At 27.8% G+C, this 20,267-nt stretch overlaps 2 protein-coding genes and 1 pseudogene across 2 annotated transcripts; 1 reads left to right on the top strand and 2 right to left on the bottom strand.

The window, feature by feature from the left end:
* Window positions 1-7: 7 nt before the first annotated feature.
* Window positions 8-1,620, bottom strand: LOC132935385 (uncharacterized). Its single transcript, XM_061001928.1, has 4 exons — window positions 939-1,620; window positions 589-708; window positions 291-493; window positions 8-179 (listed from the first exon to the last, which is right to left on the bottom strand). Exons 1-4 carry the CDS (start codon window positions 975-977, stop codon window positions 23-25), a joined length of 519 nt encoding a protein of 172 aa, XP_060857911.1. The 5' UTR covers window positions 978-1,620; the 3' UTR covers window positions 8-22.
* Window positions 1,621-5,082: 3,462 nt separating this feature from the next.
* LOC132933118 (uncharacterized) lies at window positions 5,083-7,317 on the top strand. Its single transcript, XM_060999444.1, has 2 exons — window positions 5,083-7,056; window positions 7,144-7,317. The coding sequence occupies exons 1-2, from the start codon at window positions 5,083-5,085 to the stop codon at window positions 7,315-7,317; spliced, it is 2,148 nt and encodes a 715-aa protein (XP_060855427.1).
* An 8,288-nt stretch (window positions 7,318-15,605) lies between these two features.
* LOC132933117 (uncharacterized) lies at window positions 15,606-17,262 on the bottom strand (annotated as a pseudogene).
* Between the last annotated feature and the right edge of the window lie 3,005 nt (window positions 17,263-20,267).

Below are 20,267 nucleotides of genomic sequence, written 5' to 3'. Positions count from 1 at the left end.
TATACTACATTTTTTTTTTTTTTCATGCGGCTAATTTATTTCTTATTGTATGACGTTCCGGGTCTTTCAAAATTACATCAAATATAACCTGCATGGTCTCGTTTAAACTTGTATTGAGAGTCTGATCTTTTGACTTGTCCGATGTCGTCACCTTGACAGATGCCTCAGAGTGTCGCCACCTGCAACATAAATTAATTATTCAATCAGTTTGGCAGTGAATAAAAACTAATGATTTTTTTCATTTAGCAATAGTTTTTTAATTAAAAAATAAACCAAAGTCTAGTCTTTACCTTTCCTTTGTTGGGACGTTGTGTATATTCGCACACTTGTAATGTGTTATCGTCCAATAATCCGTCGGCTTTTCGTCTGGATTAAATTGGCTTTTGATGGTAGCCAAACCATCTCCCTGACGAAAAGTGACAGAATTAAAAATCTCTTCATCAAATTCTTCCGCCCGCAATTTCTCTTCGAGAATTTCTCTGTATGATGAACTCTAAAAAAAAAAACAAATAAATAAATTCATGCCATAATTCATAACCTTAGAATATTAGATAAAGTATTAATATGATAAATTATTATTTATCTTACTGTTTTCATCTGTTTTTTTTTGTTTTTTTTGTCTACTGTTTTTTCAGCCCCTCTTTTTAACGATGTTTTGGCCTGCTTTGAAGTAGAAGGCTTTTTTGTGTCCAGGGACTCAAATTCGTTCTATAAAACATAAACTAAGGTGAATAACTATAAATGTATGAGTGGCTTACAGCCGATCTCTAAAACAATATTGAGCAACGTTACAGTCACACTCTAATTATTATTTAATTTTAATATTATGTTTAAAATAAAGTTATAATCAACCACGAATTTATTATAACCATAGCGTTGAGTAGTTTTACGACTGACCTCCAATTTGCTTTAGTTATTAAAGTGATTCAATTACTAACCTCTGATCCGGAATCGATGATCGAAGTTCTGTAAGACATCTTGAAGCTGAATTGTTATAGATGATGAAGAAGTTCTAGTTGCTGAATGTTGACTGTAATATTGCTGTTAATACGCTAGCCTTATATACTGTAATGTTTCCACTACCATAGATACTTTGAAATGTGGAATATTCATAGCAATGTTCATTAAACCAGCCAACGCCCTTAATTTGTCCTCTTATTAATATCAGTTTTATTCCGCCAACGGTCTTATACGACCTCCTATCGATACTAGTTTTTATTCGGACAACGCCCAGTTTTATTCCGCCAACGGTCTTATACGACCTCCTATCGATACTAGTTTTTATTCGGACAACGCCCTAAAATTTGACCTAGCTATTTTTAAATGAATATTCCGGACTACGGTCAACACCAATACATACATTATATATTATAATTACTATTACTACAAAATAACTTAGTTGTTTTTAAAATTAATATTACATGAACAGGTCATACGATTTCTTCGAATAGAATGTAAGTTTTAAACGATAACTAGGAAAGTAGGAGATGATTCTCGACTATATAACGCAGCATTTGATAGTCAAACGATATCAGTCCAGCTTGTGTTCTCTACCAGCAACAACAAGCGGCAGTCATTCACCATCGAATATTGAAAATACTTCAATCCTACCAAGTTTACCAGTCCAACATCGACATCATCAATAAGGGTTCATCACTCAACATTGGAAAATACTTCAAACCTACATAGTTTACCAGTCCAACACCGGCATCATCAACAGTCATTCGTCTCTAAACATTAGAAAATACTTTAATGTAAGTACCTATTTATTTCATTATTTATATATTTTTTAAAAAAAAAAATCATCTTATCGAATCTAAAACTCCACATCTTTACTAGTTTTTAAACGAAAAATAATACACGATAGCAAAAAACATAACATAACATAAGCGTTTAGGGAAGTGGTTATAAGTGGTTATAATGAACCGATATTCAATAGTTTTATTAGTAATTTTAATATTAAATGTACAAGGTTTTTATAATTAATTTTTTTTTTTAAATTTAAAAGGTTGATTAATTAAAATATCTATGTTTATCATGTTGTATATTAAATGGTTAAAAAAATGTTAGAAAGTTGAAATAAGTTGAAAAAAAACAAGTGTATACAGTATGTATATGATTATAATTATATGAATAACATAATATAAAAACTTGATTATTATAATATATAAAATATAGACATATTAGCTTACATTAAATTATTCACTATGCTGACTGATATATTATAGTCATTTTAACTACCATAATGTATATTTAATGATTAAAAAATGCTAAAAAGTAGGGATACGTTTAAAAACAAGTTTGTATTCCGTATACAGTATGTAAATGATTATATTTATTGAATAACATGATATAAAACTTGATTATCAGCTAACTTTAAATTATACGCAATGCTAGTTGATATAGGAACCAGTTTCTAATTATCAGATTTTTTTTTTTTTTAACATATTTCTTTATATATATTAGTTCTAACATTTTTTTAACCATTTTAAATAATGAATTCTCACAATGATATTTTAAACGAAATAGACTATTATAAACAAATGATTGAAAGTTATACAGAAACGGATGAAAAAGACCATTTCATGAGAAGATGGAGACTTAAACAGAATAAAAAAAATATTAAAAATATAAAATATCAATTGTTTTTAACTAGAATAAGTCCTTCTCCTTCTCTCAATGTAACTTATATTAACGAATATTATATACATACATGTGTATTAAAAGAAAAATTGCTTTTTTTTAAAGAAGAGAAAGAAAAGATCCTTATATTTTATCGTTCTAGATGTACCGACTATTGGCAATGTATAAATAATTTTAATATGCAGATACAAAATCTTAATTATCAGTTACAGGAATTGGGTACAATCTGTTAAAAACAAAATAAGATTATATTTTTTTAATATAAAGTATTGTATTTATTATGTTTATGTTTAAAAAATAATTTGATGATAGACACATGTAAATAAATAAACATTCTAAATTAAAAGTTTTTTGTTCAATTATTTAATTGTAAATAAGCTAAATATACCAACCATACAAAAAAAATGTTTTATTTATTAATTGAAGTAAACTTAACATAATAATCACAAACTAATGTTTATAGATGATGTATAACCATAATTTATTTTAATTTGTTGATAATATTTATACATATGTGTGAATACATAAGCTAGTCTATTATTATAAGTATTATTCACTAATTAATATACACTATTTTATTTTTTTTATTACTATCAGTTAGTGTATAAAAAAAACTATGACATTTTCAGAATAAAAAAAAAAAAAAAAAATAAAAAATAAAAAATGGAATCAAAATCATTTATTATGGATGAAATTAACGATGTTATCCGAAAGGCCGAGCAAATTGATCAAGCAATGGATGAGGCAGCAGTAGAATTTAAAAAAAAAATTAAAATTATTGATATAAAAATAAAAAAAGCGGGTTTAAAACAAAAAAAAATAATGAATGAAAAAAAAAAGATTGCAAATGATTATTTACATTTGCTACATACAGATAAGAAACGTGAAAAAAATATTCGAAAAGAATTATCTATATTATATGCACAGTACAATTATATGAACAATGGTTAATAGTAATTCATAATTTTCTTGTTTTCATTCATTATTTTTTCACCTCAAAACAGCTTTTTTTATTTTTTATGTTTTGTAAATATATTCTAAATGTATTAATTTATTTGAATGATATTTTAAATAAAATGATCTTTCTACATTATTATATTTTTTTTTTTTTATATATTCTATTACAGTTTCATCATGAAAAGACAAACGGTGAGAAAATGCCAGCGGACAATTTCTACTGATAAAGAATTATTCGAAATTGAACGATTTAAAAAATGCTCGAAAACTTTTATCATTAAAAATACATTGGATTTTATAGATTACACGCTTTTTTTTAACTATATTTCAGAGAAATTAATTTTTAAGTTAAAAGAATCGTGTAAAAATACATCTATAAAATTTAATTTAGTCGTGGATAGTGTTTACGAAAGAATTATTACACAAGAAGTACAGGATATTGCATTCAAAACTTTTAATGTTCTTGCATGTAATTCATCTAATTTTAAAAAAATACTAAACGATATGTTCAATAAATTGTTGCGGGAAGAGACAGATTTTACACAGAAAGGTTCTGGATGGACGCTTAAGGTAATAGAAACATTACAGTTGAGAATCAATATAGTGAATCCTCTTAAAGGAGGAACATATATTGATTTACCTAAGCATATTAAAGATAAAAGAGCGATTATTAATGTGAAAAATAGTGATAATAAATGTTTTAAATATGCATTATTATCCAAGTTTGATAATCGCTCTAATAAAACTAATTTTCATGAAAAATATTTTAAGATGTTAGAGTTAAAAAGTAGTTTAAATTTTAAATGTGTTGATTTTCCAACACCAATCAGTCAGATACCTAAATTTGAACGTATAAACAATATTTCAATAAATATTTATAGTTTGAATGACAAAAAAACTATTTTTCCCTTGTATGTATGTAATACCGAGAGAAATGATCATTTTGACCTATTTTTGTATAATAATGATGAAACATCACATTATTGTTATATTCATAATTTTTCAAGATTAATCAGAAGTCAGAAAACGAAAAATTGTTCGAAGCTAATTATTTGTAAGAGATGTTTCACAACTTTTGGTACTCAACCGTGCAAAAGTAAGCTTTGGGGTGTAGAAGGATTAAATGAACATCGACGCAATTGTGGAAAGAATCCGTTGGGGAGGCCTATAATGTTTGAAGAGGGGGATGATGATTTCATCTATTTCAAAGGTTATAAAAAAACGCAGAGGATTCCATTTGTCATTTATGCAGATTTTGAATGTATATTAACTCCTAAACAACCTAATAAATTCATTAATAGACGTAAAAAACAAAAAAATCAGAAAACTCATGTTACACATTTACATGAAATTATGAGCTATGGGTTTTATGTAAAAGTTGACTATAGTATTATATCGAAAGAGCTGGTAAAACAGTTTGAAATTCCGACGAAAGTAATTATTTATAGAGGTAAGAAAGCTGCAAAAAAATTTATGAAAAATATGATCGATATTGGAAATGAAATTAATAAAATTTATCAAATTAATACACCGATGGACAAATTAACTGATAAAGAGGAACAACGTTTTCAAAGAACCAAGTTCTGTCAAAAATGTTCAAAACATTTTAAAAACAATAATTTGGTTAAAGTTCGAGATCACTGTCATTTTACTGGCAAATATAGGCAATGTCTCTGTCTTCAATGTAATTTCGAAATAACTAGTCCATCGTTCGTTCCAATATTCTTTCATAATTTATCTTATGATAGTCACTTCATAATTCGGGAACTAGGTTGCGATGATAAAGATATTCATATTATTCCTAATTCATCGGAAAAATATATATCCTTTAGCAAGGAAATCGCACCTAGATTTAGTATTAAATTTGTCGATACATTCCGTTTTATGAGTGAGTCGCTAAGTAAACTTGCAGCCAATTTATCTGAAGATAAGTTGAGGTTTAGAGAAACCCTAAAAATATTTTCAATCAAATCATTAGATTTAGTTACACGGAAAGGAGTCTTCCCTTACGAATATGTCGATAGTTGGAGTAAATTAGACAATGCTTTTTTACCATCAAAGCTTGAATTTTATAACTCGTTAACAGATGAACAAATTAGTGATGAAGATTATAGACATGCAAAAAATGTATGGAATACATTTGACGTAAAGACTTTGGGTGAATATAGCGATCTTTATTTAAAAACTGATGTTACCATACTAGCTGACGTGTTCGAAAATTTTAGAGACATATGTTTATCTACTCTCAGAATAGATCCTGCTCATTATATGACTGCCCCTGGATTTGCTTTTGATTGTATGCTTAAGTATACAAAGGTTAAATTAGAGAGGTTAAAGGATTATAATATGTTACTCTACTTCGAAAAATCAATCCGAGGCGGTATTTGTCAATCAACTAAAAGATATGCTAAAGCAAACATACCAAATATTGAAGGATTGGACTATAATTCGAATGAACCGATTACTTGGATTACATATCTCGACTGTGTAAATTTATATGGAAAGTCTATGTTGACAGAACTACCTTTTAAAGATTTTGAATGGGTTGATGATCTCGACATAGATGTAACTAAAATTTCTGAAGATTCTGAAGTAGGATATATATTAGAAGTTGATATCGAGTACCCTAAACATTTACATAAAACCCATAATGATTTTCCGTTTTTACCGTTTAACGAATGCCCACCAAATTCGAAAGTTGAGAAATTGTTAACTACTCTATCACCGAAAAAAAACTATATTGTACATTACAAAAATTTAAAACAAGCGATTTCTCACGGTCTTAAATTAGTAAAAATTCATCGAGCTATCCGCTTTTCACAAAAAAAATGGATGGCATCATACATTGAGTTCTGTACAAAAATGAGAGCAGAAGCAAAAAATGAGTTTGAAAAAAATTTCTGGAAGTTGTTAATTAATAGCGTTTTTGGTAAATGTATGGATAATGTCCGAGCAAGAACTTCTATAAAACTGGTTTCATCAGAAAAAAAAGCGAATAAACTAATGACAAAAACTAGTTTTAAAGACAGAACTATATACTCTAAAAATCTCATGGCTATTCACCAACATAAGGAAACTATTAAATTCGATAAGGCAATTTATGTAGGATTTGCAATTTTAGACGTTTCGAAAACATTTATGTACGATTTTCACTATAATGTCATGAAGAAAAGGTATGGTACTAAAATTAGTTCTTTATACTCGGATACTGATTCCTTGATATACGCTATTCAAACTACAAATTTTTTCAATGATTTAAAAAATGATTTATTACCATATTTTGATACATCTAACTATCCCAAAGACCATTATTGTTTTAGCGAATTACATAAAAGTCAGCCAGGCTTTTTCAAGGATGAATTGAAAGGAATTATACTTAAAGAATTCGTTTCATTAAGACCGAAATTATATGCGTACAAAACTGTAGACGGTACTGAGGAAAAAAAAGCAAAAGGCGTAAAGAAATATATTATTAAAAAACATATGCAATTCGAAAATTATAAGGATATACTACACGCTTTTATAAACCATTTATCTGTTAAGGATAAATTAACTCACAGGGTCATGAATTTTATCCAATCAAACAAACATGTTGTTCAATCGAAAACAATGAACAAACTTGTTCTAAGCGCTAATGACGATAAACGTTATATAAATGACGACGGGATAAATACTTTGGCTTATGGTCACTACAAACTAGATAAATTATATAATTAAAGAAAAAAAAGACTTGATAAATCTCCAATCGGTATAAACAGAAAGCGCTATCAAACGGTAGTGAAGTAATTTTTTTTTTTTTTTTGTTTTTAAAAAAATTACAAACTGAAAACAAATAATTATTTCAACTTTTTTCTGGCATTTATTATAAAAGTATTACATGTTATACATAAAAAATTATTATTTAAAAATATCTGATGATGTTATCCACGAATTTTGACTTGAATCAAAACCCAACCATTTAACAAACATTTTATTCCCAACTTTTTTCACAATACGTTCAATAAGAAAGGTGTTTGGAAAATTAGTTAATTTAATTTCCTGTTCATAAAAACCACCTAAGATTATATTGTTTGATTCATCCTTTAGTTGATAAGTTACTGGATTTGTCTGTAAAACTTTTGAAACTGTAAATATTTCCGTTGTCCAATTCGGGGTATATCCTTTACTAAATATATGTTTATACTTAGATATTCGTACTTTATCGCTAACTTTAAATTTTGGTTTATACAATGTTTGTAAATTTTTATATGTACTAAATTTAATTCTGTTTGTATCCATTCGAGCTTCATTAGGTGTGCATTTGATTGTTCTATGTTTTGTATTATTATAGTTATTTATAATTTTTGATATTGTATTATACCAATTCCATGTACCTGTTGCAGTGAAATGTTTATATATATTATTTTTAAGTGTTTGTATCACACGTTCTGCGATTGAACATTTAATAACACTGTATGAACTGTAATGTTTAATTTTATATTTTTTCATTAAATCTTGAAATTGAGTATTATAAAATTCTGTACCATTATCTGTCTGTAAAAATTTCGGATTAGCTTTTTTCAATATATTAACCATTCCTTTTGTACATTCTTTTGCTGATTTATTTTTCAGCGGTTCCACAAATACATATTTGCTATATGTATCTATAACAACTAATATAAATTTAAAACCGTAATTTTTTTTAGAATGAGATTGCATATCCATTAAATCAGCTTGCCATAGGTCGTCAATAAACCGTGTAACCACACTACGTCTAGGAAATATTTTTCTCGCTGGTCGATGTAGCTCATTAGCTATACCCTCTAAGGTCGTCATTATGCTATAATATTTCTCTCACGCAGTTCTTCTAAAATAGATATGATTTCGTTATTAACACCAGTATTACCAACACTTTGCGATGATGTCAAAAGATTTAATCTAGTTACTAGCTCATTCGGATCGTCATAATAAACTAATTGGGTTTGAGGTAAGACATCTTTATATAAACCACTACCTGTCTTAGGATCAGGTGATGAAGTAAAATTAATCATATCTGTAGACATACGATCTGAAGGTGAAAAACTGCTTGCTGATTGATTAAAATCAAATGGATCATTTTCTTGTGTTATTTTTCTACGTTTAGCGTTTAATAAGCCAAAAGGACTAGAAGGTAAAGTATTGTTAAATGATTTTAAGTTAATTCGTGGAGTTGTATTCTCATTAATTTTATCTATTTCTTCATTAAACTGTTTTTCCTCCATTTTCATTCGATCATACAACGGTTTTACAACAGTCACCCATTTATGATACCTTGAGGTTCTAGGTTTTCCATCTGCTTTTAAATGGACTCCAGAAGTTTTCAAAATATTGTAATAAGATTCTATATCTTCTATAGTTGTTTTTTTTGGTTCCTTCTCACATAATAAAGACCATAAACCTGGTGTGAATTTATAATATTTATTAAGCAGCAGTAATTTACCGTGACTAAAAGTTACAGAATGTTTTCCTATTTTATATGAATCACTATTTTTATCATAATGCATACCATAGGATTTATCATAACGTATTGATTTAGGACGGTTATTTAAAAAATTTTCAAATGGTGAATTTATTTCGTTATCATCATCATCTTCACTAGTGCATGAGGTTTCTGATTTATTTTCTAGTACAGTTGACTGTGTGTTACATATTTCATTTTGTTTTGCATGTGTACTCAATGGTTCAATTATTGGTTTAAATGCCTCACGGAAATAGTTTTCAGAATCTATAACACCACGTTTCATTTCCATTATTTTTCGTTTAATATTTTTTTTTGATGTTATTAAATTTTCCAATAAAACTTTTTGTTTGTTCATTGTAAATAATAAAAGTACTATACCTGTATCGTATGACTGTCGATAACACTATGCAGATAATAACTGTGTGACGGTATATTTATATAGGTATAAATATATAAAATTATTTTATTTTAATGAACGTATGAAACCCACATCTATACCTTCCTTCATTCATTTCCCGAGTTTTATCGATGACCAAAAACCCATAATCACTATGATTCCAACATAAATGAGAAATTTTACGAAATTCTGAGAAATCCATATCTGTAGACGAATGATCGTTGAATATATGTCGTAAATTTGTATCATCTTGTTTAAGTATCATTAAGAAGTTTGCGTTATCTCTTACTAGCTGTTTTGATATTTTAGAATATGTCTGTGCTAAATAAAATACAGAGCTAGCACCTGAATGTCTGCCCATGCTAAAGTATTCTCTGATTACGGATTGTGGACCACATATCACATCATCAAAAATGATAATTGAATTTTTTTTGGTTAAGTTTGGTTTTATAACCTTATCAGCGCTTGTAAATATGAAAAAATTAGCACCTTTTATATCATCTATTATTTTTTTCAGTAAGACATATTTTTCCTGATTAGAGGTTTTCGAGTATAAATAAATATTTTCAAATCTTAACCCGTTTGCATGTGTGATCAGATTATACATTATATTTGTTTTTCCTGAGCCACTGGGACCAACTAGTATAGCACGTATAGTATCAGGTAATAACGAACCATGTCTTGATGGTTTTTTTACTCCCTGAACATCTACATTTATTACATCTAATTTATCTTTCTGTTCAATCAAATTCATATTATTTTCGTATAAATACTCTAGATTTTTTAAATTTATAACCAGTTATAGATGGCGTGTTCAACTCGTAAGTACAATTCAAACAAGACTGGTAAAGGATTTGTAAACTCCCTTATAAATAGTCTCCCGTTCGAAGCTCATATTTCAGGATATCAGTATTGTGGTCCTGGTACGAAATTAAAAAAGAGACTAGATCGTGGTGATAAAGGAATAAACCCATTGGATGCTGCTTGTCGTGACCACGATATTGTGTATGCAACAAGTAAAAATTTAGACGATAGACATAAAGCTGATAAAGTGTTAGAAAATCGAGCTTGGGAAAGATTTAAAGCAAAAGATACACCTAGAAAAGAGAAATTAGTTGCGTACGCAGTAACAAACGCAATGAAAGCTAAAAGAAAAATAGGTATGGGTTGCAAACGGAAACGTGCTATAAAAACAAATTGTATACTAGCAGCGAAAAAAAAAAGAATCTCAAAAAAAAAGAATGGTGGTAAAAGGTTGATTTTAGTACCGAGACAATCAGGAGGTGCAATTCCCTTAATACCTATATTTGCAGGATTGTCAGCACTTGGTAGTTTGATGTCTGGAGGTGCTAGTGTGTATAATGCGGTTCAAAATTCAAAAAGAAAAAAAGGCAGTGGTTTGAAATCAAACAAGAATAGGTTAAGGAAAAAAAACTGATGATCACGCTACCTGATAGACCGCTTTCGTCTCAAGATATTATAAAATATATCGGAAAGTTGAAAATCAATCATTTCCGTGGTGTCTTTTCACGTGATAACTTACCTAAAAAACCACATACGATTGAATGTGGTATATTAAACTTGGATACATCTTCAGGCGACGGAAGCCATTGGGTAGCGTTTTATAAAAATAAGGACAAAGTTGTATATTTTGATAGCTTTGGTGATTTACCACCACCAATTGAATTACAACATTATTTCAGACAGTTCAAAATAGTATACAACTATTCCAACTATTAAGACTTCAATACATTTAACTGTGGTCATTTATGTCTTGAATTCTTGCAATGCATGAATCTATTACATTAAATCTAACTGGAAATTCAACTGTATTGTCGGTAAATTATTTTCCATCTCTAAACGTTTACGAGGATTCAGAAATAGCTTTGTTATCTTTGCAAACGTGCAATTCATTTCCAAATATTATAAATCCAACTAATAACCGGCTGAGAATAAAATCAATTCCTCCAGATAGAATAGCAAAAATTCAATTTTTTGTACCAGCCGAATGCCGTGACATAGAAGATATTAACAAATATATGGTAGAAGAGTTATCTCAAGTTAATAAAGTCTACGGAACAAAGCTGACATTCAGTGTACGTATTGATCCTGTCGATTTTAGAACGTATATAAAATGTAATGGAATACTAAACTTTGAGCATCCGTATAGTATAGCACCTGTTTTTGGGTATAGAAAGAAAGTTTGTGGACCGTTTCATGAAGAACATCGATCGGATAAAGCTGCAAATTTAAACACAATTAATTCTATAAAAGTAATGTGTAATATAGCACATGGGTCATTCAACAACCAACTTCAAAACCATTCGATATATGAGTTTTTCCCAAGTGGGTGAAGAGGAACAAAGGTTGTTCAATCTCCGGTAAACCTTATATATTACAGATTAAACAAAACAGATATTAATTCAATTACTGTTCAGTTAGTTGACCAAAACAATAATCCAATTGACAATTTTAACGAAACGTTAACAGTTGTTCTGCATATTAAACGTCACGGATCTCATCATTAAATTTATATCTTAGATTTTGTAATGTATGAGTCAGTTACTTTAAGTTTAACTGGGAATGCTACCATATTATCTGTAAATTATTTTCCACCTATAAACCTTTACGAGGACTCAGAAATAGCTTTGTTATGTTTACAGTCATTTAATTCGTTTCCAAATATTAATGATAATAATAATAAATTTTCTATACAAGTAGCTGAGAATGAAAACAATAATGATCCTATGATATGTTTTATTACATTGGAAGAGGGTTGTTATGAAATTGAAGATATTAAGCAACGAGTTAAGAAGCAAATAGATGACTATAATAGTAAAAACTTAACCAATTTAACATTCGACATTACAGTTGATCCTAACGATTTCAGATCGTATATAAAATGTAATGGGATACTACACTTTGAGCATCCGTATAGTATAGCACCTGTATTCGGTTTTGAAAAACGAGTATATAAGCCACACAATGAAATTCTTCGATCGGAAAAAGCTGTAAATTTAAACACAATTAATTCTATAAAAGTAATGTGTAATATAGCTCAAGGATCATTCAACAACCATCTTCAGAGTCATTCGATTTATGAGTTTTTCCCAAGTGAAAGGACAGGGTTGAAAGTAATTCAGTCACCACCAAATTTAATATATTACAAATTGAATAAAACAAATATTGATTCGATAACCGTTCAGTTAGTTGATCAAGATCATAATCCGATTGATAATTTTGGTGAGGCATTGACAATTGTGTTGCATATTAAACGTTACGGATCTTGAGATGGGTTTAAAATTCAATATAAACCCACTACTTCGGATCAGTACAACTAGTCATAAGACTAAAGTGCTACCAGCAACATCAAATCAAATAAAAAATTGACGGTGAAGAATAAAAAAATTTTACAAGCTTTGGGTTATCAATTAAAGCAATTAAGAAAATCACCCGTTAAATAATTCGTAGAAAAAAAAGTTATCATTTGAAAAATAGAAGTTTTATAGCCACAGAACACTACATAAGTAGTAAGAAAAATATCAGAAATTTGAAAATATGGTCTTTAAGTATACTTAAAAATTCTAAAAATTAGAATTTGAATGATGTTTTTTTAAAGGAAAAATGGTAGTGAAAATATTAAATAAAGTTTTTTGGGGCCTTTGTATTTTATTATGATTTATGGGGTGGGGGCCCTTAAAAAACTGATCCATGGGCCTTTGGTGTGCCACGCCGACACTAACTGTATGTTTTAATATATTTGTGTGTTCACATTGTGTCTACTCCAAATTAATTGTGGTAATTATCTGTAGGTACTTTATTTATTATATCTTTATATGTTTAATATGTATAGACTTGTTTTATATGTTTTGTGAATTTTTCCAGACAAATCTAATTATCTTTTTGAAGTATAATTTTATTATTTGTTTTGCATTTTTAATATGTGATTAAATTATTAAATAACATAGTATTCCAAATTAATTGTGGTAATTATCTGTAAGTATTTGATTTATTATAATATCTTTATACTGTTTTATATTTATAGACTTTTTAAAAAAAATGTTTTGTGAACTTTTCCAGACAAATCTAATTATCTTTTTGAAGTATAATTTTATTATTTGTTTTGTATTATTATTATGTAATTAAATTATTAAATAACATAGTATTGCAAGTGTAATATAAATAGCATAGCAAAATTGTACATTTAGAATGATCCATTAAATATAGTTGACCAATGATTTCACTGTATTAATTTTTATACTAAAGTAATTTGATCTATTATCTAACATACCAGTTAAAATATAATTAAGAGCCCAATGATTGTATTTTGTGATATTTTTATAGCAAGTTATGAACTTTATTGAACATTTTAAAATACTTATCACTTGTTATAAAATGAAAATATCAAAATACAATCATGGGACTTAACAATATTTTCACCATTACATTTTTAATAGTTAATTTAGAGATTTTGTTTTGTATCTACCTGATTAGGTACTTGACTTAAATCATATTATGGAGAATTAATTATTTGTTTATATTATCTTTAAGACGTAAAAAAGTAATTGAACGAGAAGTTGAGTGTTCATCACCTATAGTTCAAAATGTTAATACATTGGAAACAGATACATCTCCTATAGTTGAACATGTTAATACATTGGAAACAGATGCCACTGTTGAACCATCCAAGAATAGTATATCTGATAAAGTTGAGATGTATTTTCTTCAAAAAGAAAATTAAGATTTAAAAAAACAAACATCCTTTCTTAAAAGTCACCCTTTTGGTTACCATTCGCTAGAATCTGATTGCAAAATGTTTGAATTTTACTGTGGTATAAGTAAAGCTATGTTTGATATTATTGTAGATTTATGTTCCAAAGTTTCTATTAATTATTATTATGGCTGGACAGTTGAAAAGTTTTGTTTAAATGATCAAATTCTAATGTCATTTATAAAATTAAGATTAAATTTAGCTTATCCAGATTTGGCATTTAGATTTAATACCAGTGAGTCGACAGTTGGAAATATTATTTTAACATTTGTAAGTGTTCTTCATGAAATATTATATGTCAATTTAATGAATTCAGTGCCTTCACAAAATAAAAATCGAAATTGCTTGCCTGTTTGTTTTAATAATTTTCAAAACTGCAGAATTACATTAGATTGCACTGAAATTTCATGTGATATTCCTAAATCACTTTTGGTTCAAAAATTAACATATAGTTCCTATAAACACAAAAATACTTTAAAAGGATTAATTGGGGTGGCTCCCAATGGTTGTATAACATATGCAAGTAAATTATATCCTGGGTCTACATCAGACAAAAAAATTGTTGATCATTGTGGTGTGTTAACAATATTGCAAGCAGGAGACCTTGTTTTAGCAGATAAAGGTTTTTTAATAGCAGACTTAATGCCACCAGGAACTTCTTTAAATATTCCTCCTTTTTTAATGACATCGCCATTCACTCCAAGTGAAGTTATGAAAACTAAAAGTATAGCCAGGATTCAGGAGCTAGGATTCATGTAGAAAGAGTTATGGTTAGACTTAAGAAGTTTAAAATTTTATCACATATTCCAAAGGCACTATACACTAAATCATCACTAGTATTTCAACTATGCGCTACATTGGTAAATTTTCAGAATCCAGTCATAAAAGAAGTACAGCATTTATACCCAAATGAACATCAATTAGAAGCTTAGTTTTAATACATATATAATTAGTAGGTAGAAGATACTATATAAATAAACATAAGCTTTTATTTTTTGTTTTTTTTTTTTTATTTATATTATTATATCTTGTACAATTAAACAAAATTGGAATAAAAACTAATTGTTTGTCAATATATAAGGAATATATTTATCATGATAAAAATTTAAAAGTATTTCTATATTTACAAACCAATTAGGATCTCTATCAATTTTAAAAACCACTAGTGATTTTAATGTCCATATAATAAGCATTGCAGATGATACTTTTGTCATATACATTTGACCTTGTATTTGATGGTAATACTGATGATCAGAATTCAGAACAAAATCATTTTTAGTTGTATCAAATGTAACTATATAATCTTTAGTGTTAGAAAGAGCAGTGTTTAAATTTTCATTTCTAAATTTGTAGGGACACTAAACTTCGATACAAAACATAATATCATTCTTAAGTAACAACCCATCTGGACTTGCACCTAAAAATCCAGATTCGTGTAACCAAATCCCTGTTTTTATTACATTACATTTGTATACATTTTCAAATTCCTGTATTGCAATAACCTCATGTGTTCTCCCCCATTCAATACTTTTAACACCTTCTACCACATACTTCCCTAACAACGTTTTAAATAATGAGTTAGGATAACGATTTATTTTTGTTGCGTGAATTATTTTATGGAAGTTACTAGAAGTTAACCTAAAGTTACGATACACACACCACTTAATATTTTCAGCTTGTCCAATAGTTTTTGATGATACGTCTTTAATATTTTCAGCAGATAACTTGCATACCTCTGACAACATAAGTCTGCGATTTTGAGAAGTACTAAACTCTTCAGAATGAATAGCATGTTCTAAAATCAAAATATCGCTATGATCTTCAACAGGAGGTTCTGGAACTTAGTAACCATGTAAATCCTACAGTTTGCTGTACAGCTAATAGTTTACTTAAGCATAAGGTTTTCAAATCTATATTTTGTGTATCCGTGACTGCTTTTAAATTATCGGTATACAACTCATCAATAGTACAAACTTCTTCATTGGCTTGAACAGACTTTTTTGACCAGGTGCATGATATATCTGTGACAGATATATTTTTATGTCCATGTAGTAGCAAGGAAATCATATGATGGCATTTAGTTTGGCCAGTTGGACATGTACAGCTTGCTTGCTCTATTATTTTATTCTTGAAGTATATCTATAATAAGTAATCGGTTTTGTGAAGAATTTGAAAAATACTTTTTCATGTATTCAATAATTTTTAAATATTTTCAGTAAGTATGAAGTAGTATTAGTAAATTTCTACTTTACGGGATACCTTTTTTTTTGCAATTTTATTTTTGAAACTTATGTGGTTATTTATACTGAAAACGGTGATGAAGTCAGTACAACGAGCGAGTGGCAATGCGGGCATCACTGGCGTCCCACAAAAAATGTAGAAAAGTTCCAAAGTATTTACTATGAGATTTTAAATATTTTATTTTTGTATTGAACACTTTTGGGTTTATTACAAATATTTTATTTTTATTCGAATATTATTAAGTGAGTATTTAGTGTGAGTAGAGGGAGTATGACAAAAAACTAAAACTAACATGTCAAACAAGAACCTTGAATAGTTCATGTTTCTAAAGTACAAGGTGCAATTTTTTTAAAAAAATAAGCTACTAAATACAAATATTATAAGGATACTATATAATGTTAATTACAAGCCTATAAAATAAAACCAAAAGTATTTGATAAGTATTCCAAATACTTAACAGTAAAAGTATTTAAGCAGTATTTTAAATAGTTGAAAAAAAAAGGTATTTGAGTATTTACTATATCAAAACATAAAATAAATAAGAAAGTAAGTAAGTACTTCATGATATCAAAAGAAAAATTAATTTACCTTAACATCATACAATCTATTTATCATACTGGCATGTACTTGACCACTCAATATGCCTACATCATGTAAATAATGAAAGTTTACCACATAACCACATTCAAATGAGTTTTCTCCCTTAGAAAATATTTTAGTGTCATTAATAAAACTAATGATTGAAGATATTTTAATTATGCTATTTGATGTCATATTTTTTTTTTTTTTTTTGTATTTATTTTAATAGAAAATTTACAATCTATGCTACAATAGGCATAATAAGCAAATTTGAACACATACATACAATTTTTTTTTTTTTCATCCAGTGATAGAACCCGACGTTGATGTCATATTGATGGCAGTAATATGGCAAATATAGCACAATTTGTATTCTTCAATAACTAACAAAATGATAGTCCGTTTAACGCAGAATTTGCTTAAAAAAAAGTAAAAACTTGTAGTAAATACGTTTTAGATAGTAAGAATGCTAAAAAATTGACCTGAATACAAAAGACACTAATTAAGAAGAATTGTTATTGTACGTTCAGGTGTTTTAAACGGGGTGAACCGTGATAGCGGTTTGTTTTGAACCGTCGTTCTTATCAATCATTGACGTGACGTCACTACTATTTGTGCCTATTATATAATGAATCAATAATAAGAACGAGAAATTGTATTGAAAGAAGTTTTGGAGTGTATAAGCGCAGATTCCCAATTTTATCAGTTGGAATAAATATCAATGTGTCAAAAGTTGAATCAGTCGTTGTGGCAACTGCAGTATTGCACAACATGGCTATGGACTTAAATGAAATAGTACCCAATATAAGTACAGAAATGGAAAACCTAATCAACCTATCATTTTTTGAACAAGGGACAGAGGCACAAAACCGTCGACCTAATGGGGCAAATGAAATTACAAGAAACACTTTAATAAGATACTTTGAAGCAATGTAAAATTTAATTTGTCTTCATCTGGACAAACATGATCTAATGATTTAATTTAATATAGATTAACAATATTAAACAAACAATAACATAATATAGAATATGTTCAATACAAATTTAACATAATAAATTGTAATACTATGGTATATTGTAAATATTTTTTTTTATTTTTTTATTTATATTGATATTGAAAGATTATACCTAACTAATAACTGTATTTAATTTTTACTAATTATTATAATTTTTATTTATTATTTAACCCTTAATTTAATTTTTAAATTTATTTAAATTGATTTTGAAAAAGCCTTTAATTTCAAATCTAAAAGTTCCATTTCTTTGGCATGCTTTTGATTCATAAGCTCTATTCTGTGATCTGATTCTCTTTTTTCAATTTCATAAGAGTTCTTATGTCTGGCATTCATTAACTCAATCTTAAGGTTATGTTCCTTTCTCATTAGTTCTTCCTGAAGCCCTACTAAGTTTGTTTTGAAAATGGCCCATTTAGAAAGCTTATCTTGTAATGGACGGTTTCGAGCGCGACCTATAATGTGATATTTTAATTATTTTATATACATTTATAATTATATTTTGGAAACATATAAACATCATTGAAAATCAAGAAAGTAATAAGTTTTAATAATTTTGACAAAGTAAGTGACCTTGGCCAATTTTAAACTTTCATCAAGTTTTTAAATCATATTATAATGGAAATGAATGTATATGATAGAGGAACCAACTCTACAATAATAACATAAACATTCATTTTCATTATAATTGTATTGCTCAGAAACTTGTTGAAAATTTAAAATAGTCCAATGTAACTTATATTGACAAATTTATTAAAACTTATTACTTTTTTGGTCATTGAAATGAAAATAAGCTCCATTTTTCAAATTTTGAGAATTTTTACTAAATAGGAAAGATATAGTAATTAGTTGATAGCTCATTAGAAAGAGCTTGTCAATAAGATACAAAATGTGAAATTAAAATATGTGTTTGGAGCACTGATATAGGTAATATTATGTTCAATAACGTTTTATGAAATGAAAGTTAGGTACTTAATACAAATTGATATTTGATTATAAGTTAATACATTATACTATACTGAATATTATCAAAGTTTAATACAATCTAACAATATTTTCTTATTTTTAAATTTGTTTAAATTAATATTTAATTTTTTACAAAGATCAATATCAAATCAATACCTACATGGCTACATCTATTGTACTAATTTTTCTAAACTGTTTGTTACATTTTAAAACATTTACGTTCGAACATTTACATTATTCATGCTGAGGCATAAATATATTAATATTTTACTTTTAACATAATATAATATAATACAGTTATTTATTATTTTTTTAGTTTTTTAATTTTACAAAATTAAAAGATACTATTTTATTTATGTATACAATATGCATTACTTTTATTCAACGGAAAAAATATATTAAGTTAGTTAATTAGATATATACATAGTAGGTACCTACATAGACCTACCTACATACCAAACATTATTTTTTTACCTTTAACATCATTTTTAATAGAGAGATTACCAGAATTGTTACCATCTACTACTGTCTCCATAATGTCTTTATCTTTCAATATTTCAGTTCTACAGTCAACTAATAAGTATGTAATGAAATAAAAAGTATATATAGTTATGTATAATATATAATTACTATATATACAATATACTGTTATTATATATAATAGTTCAATTAAATCAACATAATCAGAAAAACTACTTTTTAACATGGTTTTTATTTACCTTCACTATTTATATTTTCGATTTCTTCGTTAAAAGATATATTATCAAACATATTTTGTTGAGAGGATGGTTGAAGTACAGTAGAGGGACGAGTTCTTAACATGTCTGGACTATATTCAGACCAATCCAAAACTACATCAATTGGTTTCAATCCAGTATTTGATGCCAACATCATACCACTATTACTACTCGGGTTTACAACACTTCCTGTTCCTGGTATGGTGAGATTCCTGTCACCATCAAACTCTGAATTGAAACCAGTCAACTGATTCCCAAGAATTTCTTGAAGATCTGACTGTATTTCTGATGAAGAGGTAGTTTTGGCAGGTCCCCCGTCGTATGCTCTTTCATCAGAAAACGCTTTTTTGCCAGATTTTTTTATGTTTTCATACTTACTACGAAGAGTTTTGGGTGGACGATACCATTCACCACAAACACTGTTAAATTCAATCGCTAATTTTTCGTAGGAGGCTGATTTCAGTTTATTTGAATTCACATCAGT

The sequence above is a fragment of the Metopolophium dirhodum genome, chromosome 1 (assembly GCF_019925205.1).
Source record: "Metopolophium dirhodum isolate CAU chromosome 1, ASM1992520v1, whole genome shotgun sequence".
NCBI lineage: Eukaryota > Metazoa > Arthropoda > Insecta > Hemiptera > Aphididae > Metopolophium > Metopolophium dirhodum.
This window is presented reverse-complemented; position numbering and strand designations above follow the sequence as displayed.

What these genes read in the sequence shown, in the direction of transcription:
- LOC132935385 (XM_061001928.1), bottom strand. Translation starts at nt 977, where the DNA reads ATGTCTTACAGAACTTCGATCATCGATTCCGGATCAGAG. An exon ending in TCATCGATTCCGGATCAGAG is followed by an intron (nt 709 to 938) that starts GTTAGTAATTGA and finishes TATGTTTTATAG; the next exon opens with AACGAATTTGAGTCCCTGGA. An exon ending in AAAAAAAACAGATGAAAACA is followed by an intron (nt 494 to 588) that starts GTAAGATAAATA and finishes TTTTTTTTTTAG; the next exon opens with AGTTCATCATACAGAGAAAT.
- LOC132933118 (XM_060999444.1), top strand. Translation starts at nt 5,083, where the DNA reads ATGATCGATATTGGAAATGAAATTAATAAAATTTATCAAATTAATACA. An exon ending in AGGAAAAAAAAGCAAAAGGC is followed by an intron (nt 7,057 to 7,143) that starts GTAAAGAAATAT and finishes TTATCTGTTAAG; the next exon opens with GATAAATTAACTCACAGGGT.